At 58.2% G+C, this 9,690-nt stretch overlaps 1 protein-coding gene across 1 annotated transcript in view; it reads right to left on the reverse strand.

The window, feature by feature from the left end:
• Positions 1–246: 246 nt before the first annotated feature.
• The window catches only part of TCF25 (transcription factor 25), a 16,171-nt gene continuing 6,727 nt past the window's right edge, over positions 247–9,690 (reverse strand). Inside the window, 11 exon segments of the mRNA XM_026857019.1 lie at positions 247–621; positions 862–952; positions 1,497–1,655; positions 2,229–2,316; positions 3,322–3,481; positions 3,864–3,969; positions 4,597–4,689; positions 5,695–5,788; positions 6,518–6,617; positions 8,816–8,946; positions 9,525–9,607. Coding sequence (XP_026712820.1) covers positions 262–621; positions 862–952; positions 1,497–1,655; positions 2,229–2,316; positions 3,322–3,481; positions 3,864–3,969; positions 4,597–4,689; positions 5,695–5,788; positions 6,518–6,617; positions 8,816–8,946; positions 9,525–9,607 — 1,465 coding nt within the window. The 3' untranslated portion in view covers positions 247–261.

Genomic DNA, 9,690 nt, shown 5'->3' on the forward strand with positions numbered 1-9,690 from the left:
GGACTCGACCTCTGGCTGAGGATGCTGGAGAGAACCACAGCCCCACCCCAGCCAGCCCTGACAGGGGGCATTGGGGGATTTTGGGGGATTTCTGTGGATTTCTCAGCCCAGGCAGGCAGCACCCGGCCAGCCTCTGTACGAAGCAGTCACCAAAAGCACTATCAGGTTTACTCTGAGCTGGGTCAGTGCGTAAGACAAGTACAGGCTGCACCAAGGCTGTGCTTAAACCTGTATTTACCCTAAACCACCTCAGTTAAACAGTCAAAACTTTTTTTTTTTAAAAAAAGTTTTTTCCAGTAGCCTTTGCCTCAATGGCTGTGAACAGCCGCCGTCGCGGACCGTGACCACCACGGAGAAGCAGCAGGACCAGTCCTGCCTGTACGCACTGCCTCTGGGCGAGCACCGCAGGCCTGGCTGCTCTTCCTCCGAGCTGGAGGAAGACGTCGGCTCCGAGCACCCACGTGCACCCAGGCCCGGGGCTGAGGGCGCGCCGGGAATGCGCCGGCTGTGCCGGCGCAGAAACCAGGGCTGGAGAAAGTACCTTTCTGGTCTGGTGTAGGAAATGATGGAGTCCAGAGGAGGTAAAGGGTCGAACCCCATCACGGGCTGCGAAGTCACCTCCTGGAGGGGGAGAAGAAAGAAGGGGTGAAGGGCACGTCACCGGCAGCGGCGGACACCGAGGCAGGGGGATGGTGGGAGCAGCCGGACAGCCCTTCGTGGCGGGGGGTTCTGTGGCCGGGAGGACGCACCGAGGTCAGACAGTTGCTTTTTTGGGGGTGGCCGGGGTTGGAGACGCACCCAGCGCCCGCAGCAGGGAGGCGAGCGCCACCACACCGCGTGCGCCCCATCGGGGCCCCTCACCAGAGGCAGAGCTGCCGTCGCCTCCTTCATCTCCGAGAGGATGACGTGGCGGTAGATGTTCCTGGGCGCGCTCTGGTACCGCATCTTCCTCCTAAAGCGGGGAGGGGGGACTGGGGATTGCACCGGGCGCGCCTCAGCGCAGCCAGATTTCCATTTCTGCTGCTCTAGGTGCGGCGGCAGCTCCGTCCCCGGTGCTGGGGGCCACACCGTGCCGGGCAGAGCTGGCTTAAGGCGAAGCCAAAGTCGTTTGGGCAGCTGCTGCTCTCAGATGAAAGGGCAGGACAGCTCAGGGACACCGGGCACCTCTCCCTTGCCCACCCCATTCCTCTGCAGCTCGGCAGAGCAAACTAACTCCAGTTTAGGACAAGACTTAACGCCCCCCTGCTGCTGCTCAGGGCTGGGAAGTGTTTCTAAGCACCCCCTGCCTGTGAGCGGTGCCCTCCTGGGCTGTCCCCAGGGCACACACAAGGGCTGAGGCCAGGGGAAGCCAGCGTGGCACACGCTCCCCGCCCAGCGCCCAGAAGAGCCTCTGCCCGCCCGGGCAGCGCCGCAGCAGCCCAGGACCCGGCTCACCCCGGCTCGCTCCATCCCCAGGGCAGGTGGCAGAGCCGCTCCCCTCCGCCCGCTGCACTCACTTGTGCTCAGAATCCTCCACCAGCGGGTCCCGGGCGTCCACCATGCGCAACACCTCGTGGACCTGGGTCTCCAGCCAGGCCATCACGGCTGGGTCCTTCCAGAGGGAGTGAGTCCTTCCCACGTAGAGGGACGTCAGCTGGTTCAGGGCGGGAGGCTGGCTACGGGAGACACTTGTTATTCAGGGCACTCTCCTCCTTCCCGCCTGCAGGTCCCCGTGTGGGCTGGCAAGGGCTCGTCTCTGCACCGTGCTTCGGCGGGAGAACACGAAGAGAGGAATCGCAGTCTCCCTGCTTTGCTATTTCCATCTACCTTCACCAGTTTTTCTGCCTCCGTCTATTTTTGGGATAAGCGTAGCCACGAGATGAGAGTTAACGCTGCCTTGACCCGAGGGGGAGAGCATTCGTGTGTTTGGGAGGACCACGTGTCAGGGAAATCCAGACTGGTAGGAGACAGCCTGCCCTGAGAGCACACACATGTTGTTCTCTCTCACTGCGTGTACCGACAAGCTTTGGTGTGAACTTCTGACCCGCCGCGTTAAGGTGAGGTGGGTCTGAGAGCATTATCTGGTGGCCATTATGGAAATCCATTATCAAAGCAGCTAACAGCCTACTCGGGAAAACCAAATACCCTCCTCCGCAGCTCTGTAACTCCATTAGCTGCCTGAGCAAGCAAAAGCCCCACTACTGCCAAATCCATTCCTCCTCTTTCCCGAGAACATCTGCAGGGCTTACCTTATCTGAGCATTCAGCCCAAAAAAGGGATGGGACGCAACCCTGGCGTCAGGCTGCACGCTGCAGCGGTCCAACAGTGGCATCAGCACTGCAGGAGAAAGTCAGACAGGTCGCTGGCAACAGCCCTGGCCAGGAGCATCGCGGAGCGGCCGGTCAGGGCTGCGGGGAGACAGCCCCGTCCCGGGGGGCCAGCACCCCACCGTGCCGCTGACCAAGGGCCCACGACAGGATGCTGCTGGGGTTTATGCTGCGTATGGATCTCGGCGGGGATGATGGAAAGAGAGGCAGAGTAAAGGAAAAACAAACTTTTTTGGTTTTCGGTCCCCCCAGTGGAGCAAGGTGCCATTTTCTGCACTTAGCGTGGCTGGCCTTTGAACTTGAACAAGGGTTTTGTTTCAGTCACCGTGACAAGCAGCAGAAAAGATGGTTTCCGCCAACACAAACTAAACCTCTGTTTGAGAGCTGGTTATTCCTGCCTATACAGACACACCCTCCTCGGGGCCTGAGGGGCTGTATATCTCCTTTCATGGACAGCAGCAGTGAGTGGATGAAAGCAAGAGCAATGGGCGCCCAGAGAGAGCAGCACATCTGAAGCAGAGCGGTGCCTCGGAGGGAAAGCCAAGAGAGACACGTTGTCTCTGGCCCAAGCAACTCTGAGGTGAAACATTTCCCTGCTCCGAGACTCCAGTTCTCATCCTTCCCCAACTCGCACGGCCGTGACCGTCTCTAACGAGGGGGCATCAGTTCTCCAAGGGTGTGCAGGAGGGGGAAGAGCCACCCATCTCCTCCCGACACAGCTCACGGCTGCCGGGGCCCGAATTGGCGTGGCCGGGCCTGGCACGGTGCGGGGTGGGAAAGCGGAATCCCCCTGCCCCACACCAGCCGTGGGTACGGCAGGACCTGCCGCCGGCCCGCCCGAGCTGCCTCGCCCTCTCTGAGTCAGAGCTCCCATCTCCCACGGACAGAGGCCAACGCTGTTTGCAACCCACGGGCAAACTCTGCGCTCCACGGCCTGGAATCCAGCCTTCGCTCTCACGGATGAAGATGGTGACAAAGCCTGCGGGGATGGACTTACCGGTGGGGACAGACTTACCGCTTGGGAACATGATCAGCGCGAGCTGGATGAGCCGGGCCGCCCTCTCCCGGGCTTGGCTTATCTCCAGCTCCGAGCGCTCCTCCTGCTGGCTCAGGAAGAAATAGGCCAGCGGCACCGAGAAGGCAAAATTGGGCAGCTGGGACAAATTCCGGTGACTCTGCAGGATCAGAGAGAGATTTACCGAGAAATGATGCTCTGCAGAACGATCTCGATGTGGCTGGGCTGCTCACAGGGTGGGGTTTCTTGCTTTGCTGGATTAAATGACTTTCCAGCTGCTGGCTTGGTGCCCCCACAACCGAGTAAGCAGTTTTGAGTTTGTACAACTGTTTGCAGGGTACCGGGATTACAAGAACAACCACCCCCCTCCGAGCTTTTATGCATCATTCCAACGCTGCTGGGATGCCAGCCTGGCCGTGAGACAGCCCTCAAAGGCTGCTGTATCCTAACCTGGACAGGAAAACCTCCTGCTCTGTGGCACAGCGTGCCAGCCCAGGACCCGCTCTCCACTGGCGGCCCCAGGCTGCCCGGTGGCACCTCACCTCCCACTCCTGGAAGATGCGGGTCAGGAAGGTGTATTCTCGAGCTCGGAGGGACAGAAAGTCAATCAGCAGCAGCACACACAGCGGGTCGTTCTCTGGATCAAGGCTTCGGAGGGAGGCGAGCACGAAGGGAGGAAACAAATCAGTGTCACAAAAGCTGAGGCAGCTGCCCTCGTTTTTAAGTCAAACAAGACTTTCCCACGGGCGCCCCGAGCTTCCATGACTCAGCAAGTAGAGAGAAGGGGAAGAGGATTGTTCCTGCCCGGCCAGGGTGATGGTGCAACGCCCGGCCAGGTCTGCGACCCCCAGAGGGGTGACAGTCCCCCTGTCACCCCCCCAGGAGGGGGATCAACAGCCACAAACTGAGCAGGATGAAACCACCGTTGTACATCTGCTCTGCAGAGACTCCTGGCTCTGCGGACCAGCCAGGCCCACAGCTCAGTAGCCAAGAGCAAGGGCCACCCCAGTGCCATCTCTTTAAGCCTCCTTCGCAGCAATCACCTCTCTCCAAAGCAGCACCACAGGTAAGAGCACGGGCCCAAAACTAACCCGTGATGCTGCATCTGTAAGGAGTGGAAACAAGCCCTGGCTGAGCCTGGGAGCAGCAGAACACCCCCGGGGTTTCCATCCCGCCCGGGCTAGGTGCGGTGTTCGAAGCGCGTTCCCCCAGGCCCGAGACGCTCTGCCCCACCCCACAGGGAACGGGCCGCAGCCCTCGGCGGGGGGCACCTACCTCAAAATCAACTTGCAGAACTCCAGGGCTGTCCGGGGACAGCCTCGCTTCTCCAGGAACATCAGGTGCTTGAAGAGAGCCAGAAAAAAAGCCCTGCGTGGGGAACAGCAAGAGGGTTTAGCAGCCAGATTTGGAGAGAAGCACCCTCGAGCCACTTGGGAACGGGGACACCCAGGCAGCCACAGCTCCCCGACCCCCAAGCATCAGCGCTGCGGTACAGCCAGGGGGCCCAGGGAACCCACCCCGTGCAGCATGGGGTGCCACAGACCCCCACGTTCCCATCTCTTATTTTTTTAATCTCTTTGTACATCCACAGGGACAGCAAAGCCGTGGCTGCTCCGCAGACCGGGGCCGACAACTCACAGACAACAGAAACAAGTAAATCCCCCCCAGTCTGCATCCTGCCTCATCCCAGCCGTGCAGGGACGGTGACACGGAGCCTGCACAACGCACACAGGGTGGGGGCTGACACCCCAGCGGGGCGAGACCCAGATCACAGCGTTCAGGTCACAGACAGCACGAAGCCCAGCAGTGAGCAGGTGCTGGAAATCTGATCAACCTCCAGGTACGGCAGTTTGGGAGAGATGACTTGGGTCAGCTGACTGGAAAATTCCCAGAATAAAGTCACCTTTCCCCGCAGCTGCAGAGCTGTCATTACGTAAAGAGCCAGGCCGGGAGCAGCATGAGGGCCGGGGCTGGTGGCAGGGCAGGCAGCACACAAGTGACCGAGCACAGCCGTAAAACATGCAGACAGTGTTTTTGTGACAAAAATAAGTGTCGTTTTGGGCTAAGGGGCACTAATTGCCTGAGAGGGACGTGATGGGGAGGAACAGCTCCTGCTCCAGTAAGAAATCCCTCGGGAAAGAGGGTGCTTGCAAAGAAACCTCAGTGCCAGAGCTGCCGGTAGCCCAGCACCCACCCGCTGTCTTGCTGAGGGGCGCTGCCACCGGCCACCGAGCTTGTCCAGACAGAAAGGGACGTTCAAGGTCCCCCCCCGGAGCAGCACATGCCGTGGATCTGGGTCTCCGTGTCCCAGGCAGGCCAGAGCACGCCATGAGGGCTCTTGGTAGCCACAGGGCAGGCAGGAGTGCTGCCTACCTGTTCTCTGGCCGCCGGTAGTCCAGCCTGCAGGTCCCGCTGGTGAGGCTGAAGACGGGGTGGAACGCGCACTCCAGGCTGTACAGCGCCCGCTCTGCGGACAGCGAGGACAGCGTCAGGCCATGCCACCCCCCGCGCTCCCCAAAGAGCAGTCCCTCTGGCCCAGAAGACAATCGAGAGCTCTGGCCGCTGTGAAATGAGTTCCCAGCTCAGCAACGCACAAAGCCACTTCCGAGCACGTGCTGGCAGCAGACGAGCGAGCCCCGATCCCATCTGTGGGCGTTCGAGCGCGTTCTGGTTGTGAAAAGGAACTCTTCTGGAGGAGGGCTGGGACTGAGGCTGCTACAGCTGCCTCTGCCACAGCTATCTGCACACGGGGAAGCCAAAAATCCTGTCCCTGCTTTGCCTCTGGCTTCTCTCATCGTGCTGGAGAGCACACGCGCCGTTCCCAAACACGGCCAACACCAGAGGCCACGGTCAGTCTCTCAAGGTGGGCAACGTGGTGCTGCTGCTAAATCAGACCCTCCTCCCCCAAAGACACTCCGCAGGCGGGACCCCGCCACGTCCGGATAATCCCTCCGTTCATTTGGAAGGTGAATGTTGATGAGTTTTCCCCCAGACAAGCACGTCCGGCTCTAAAAGCCTCCAGCAAAAGCTGCTGGTGGGCAGGACCACAAAAGGCCGAGTGCTCAGGCCCCAGAGACAGACACGGAGCCAAACCAACCCTTCTGGTTTGCTGCTTCTCTGCTGAAACGAAACCAGAACGGAACAAGAAGCCTTTGATCGCCAATTCAGGCCAGGACATCTGCTCCTCAGCTCTTACCTATGAGATCGCGGGCCATCTCCTGGTCCTCCTGCATGCGGCACACATCGCTGAGCTGCAGAAGGGAGTCCACGTGGTACGGGTTCATCTGAAGCAGCAGCTACAGGAGAGCACGAGCTTGATTACACGAGGGTACAAGTCACCGCTTTCCCAGGCACGCTGGTGGCGGCTCCCAGCACACTTAAGCTGCCAACCTTTAGGGGTTCGGGGACCCCCCACCCCTCAAAGATGCCATTCAGAGCATCTCCTCTCGCGAATCTGCTCACTCGCCGACCCAGGTACCTTTCCAGCACCCCAGCTCTGCACAAAGCCGAGGCCTGAGCACACAGCGCAGAGCTCTGCCTTTAATCCCGACCTGGCGGGCAGGGAGAGCTCCCCAGCCCCACGCAGGATCCCAGCTTCCCTCGGGCAGGGCCCTGCCAGCCCTCCCAGCTTTCCCCGAGCTGAGGCCGGGCTTTGCCCATCTCTGCTGGCCTCTGGATCTCCCCCAGCCCCACCACGTCCTTCAGAAGCTGAGGGCCCAGAACTGCGCGCAATATTCCAGATGCAGGCAGCAGGCATAATTACATTTTTGTTTCATTCTCTATCCCTTCATAATTCTGATCATTTGATCAGGCTTTTGCTTCCCCTGGGTACTGCGAGGACATTATGACACATCTATCACAAATCCAGGATCCAGCTCCTGAATGGTAATGGATTAAAAATATTTTTTTCCAGGTTTCAGCACAGAAGTTTGGCCACACCCAGAAAACCTCTGCATTCACTAATTATATTATAAATGGGCTACTTTTTTCTAAGTACCTAAAACTCCATTTCAGTATGAAAATACTGAAGCTACTTCAAATCTCCTCGCAGTTTTGGGATTATTTTTTTTTCCCCTCAAACTGAAAAAATACAGCTTCAAAAGCTCCTGAAGTGGCACACCTGCAGGGCAGTGGCCAGCGTGGCCACCTACAGCGCAAAGCCTTTATGTTCTAGGCTGCCTCAGTCCAACGCCTTTGCCTCGGTGCCACCTGCCCGATGTTTCACCCCTTCCTTGCTCTTAAATTCCTTTCTAGTCCTCATTTTTGGAAGAGATGGAGCACCTAGCATCACTGGGATGGGGAAAAGTGCTCTTCACACACGCTTTCACCAGCAAGACCCTGGGCAATTGCAGAAAACCCACTTACCAAGCAGGACACACCTCCCCCTACAAAACCCCTCAATATTTTGCATGGTGAAACCACAGCAGCAAGGCTCCAGCTGCGCTGGGACTGCAGCTATCACAGAGAAACTGCTTGGGGGTTTGAGGTACTTCCAGCATCGATGAACCCATCTGGTAGATTATTATGTTTAATAGAAAAGTGGAAGACTAAAGCTGTGGGAATATTGTCAAACGTAGCCAGGGACAGAGCACAAACACCAAAACGTGCCACGGAAAGCCCGCGCTCCTCTGCAGAGCCGTGCGGGGCCGTGTCTGAGCCCTCCTCAGGACACCGGCCCCCAGGGCCGCCCCTGCGGCGCAGCAATGCCCCGCACCACGGCGAAGCCCTCGGTCCAGTCAGCAGGCAGGACTGATGAGCTGGAGAGAGCAGCGGCCACGAGCAGAGGGTGGGAAAGCAGAAGGAAGTAAACTTTATTTAGTAGACAATGGCCTCTTTAAGAAACTTCTCCAGGGCATGGATCTGAGCTCATGTGGCCAGGGTTTTCAGAGCAAAAATACCTCGGTTATGGTTCAGTAGGGCGCAGAGCAATTTTACTGTTGCTTATCACTACACACCATAAATGTTACCATACAGTTTAATGAGCTTGGACACGCATGAAAAACTTTCAACACAAAGACTGTTTTGCTGAAATACCAAGAAAAGACATATTTTTGATCCATGCAAGAGTTTATAAATACAACAGCTGTTGGTTTAGGCTCCCATTTAAAGATGGGTTTATACAGTATTGCCCCTGTCCCTGAAGAGCTGAGACAAGGGAGCTTTATCCCTGCCTTTTCAGCCCAACGGTCAGTTCCTGCAGGCTCCTCTTCCAGAGGGGCTACCTGGCACGCCTTCAGGCAGAGCCACTGAGGCTCGGCCACCAGCCACTGCACCTCGTTTGCACCGAGGTGGCCACTTCTCTTACTCATGAGGTGAAAGCAGAGCTCAGCAGGCAACACTGCCTCGCCCCACACAGAGGGGCACAGGGCTCTACGGCTCAAAATGAGACAAAAACCCCCAAACCTAAGCACGGGGACGCATCAGCCCACCCCGACCCGCCGGAGAAAGGGGGTGAAGGAGGTCACAGCACAGGCAACCCGCTGTCACAACATACCACAATGTTGTTGGGGTCCATGGACTCGACAGCGTCCAGGAACTTGAACTGCACTTGCTGGTACTCGCGATGGTGCTCGAATGTGAAGTGCTGCACTCCCCTCCGGGTGTCCACCAGCTGCATGGCGATACCTAGAGGGTGCGGGGATTCACAGGATCATCTGGGTTGGAAAAGCCCCTGCAGCTCCTCCAGCCCAACCATGAACCTCACCCTGACCGTTCCCAACCCCACCAGGTCCCTCAGCGCTGGGTCACCCCGAAGATGCGGGTGCCGCCCGCCAGAGCGGCTCTTCTGCTTTCCCATCACACAGGAAGCTCATTCACTGGCTCCAAGGCAGACTAATTCCCAGAAACTCCCAGAGAATTCCACTCCTTTCCCTCCTTTCATGAGTCAACATCCAAAACCCACCCAAGAAGGCCAGGTAGTTTGCCCTCCCCATGGATATTTCTCATTATCCACCCGCTACCCAAAATAACAGGGGAAAAAAAAGCTCAAGCGCCGAGATACAACAGGACAGAGAGAGGAGGCATTTCCAACGAGCAGCTCCCTTTCTGCATCAGCCAGCAAAAAGCCTGGGCCTGACAGCTGATGAAAGCAGCTCCAGTTTCCACATGCTGAGGCTCTAGGAAAGCCAGGCTGGCGGGAGCAGCCGTCTGTGCCAGCACGGGCACGGCGTGGGCTAGCGGCAGCACGGCACCGAAAGCCTCACCTGTTTTGCTGTAGCGTGGCCACGTGTTTTTGGGAGCCGTCAGCCACGTGCTGCGGATGTACTGGCGCTGCCTTTGCCTGGGCCTGAGGAAATAAACACGACAGGTCACAGGTTTTCTGTACGAACAGAATGAGGAGGGCTGAAACCGGACAGAAAAAGGTGATTG

Source organism: Athene cunicularia (genome assembly GCF_003259725.1).
Source record: "Athene cunicularia isolate RWA chromosome 11 unlocalized genomic scaffold, athCun1 chr11_part2, whole genome shotgun sequence".
Lineage (NCBI taxonomy): Eukaryota > Metazoa > Chordata > Aves > Strigiformes > Strigidae > Athene > Athene cunicularia.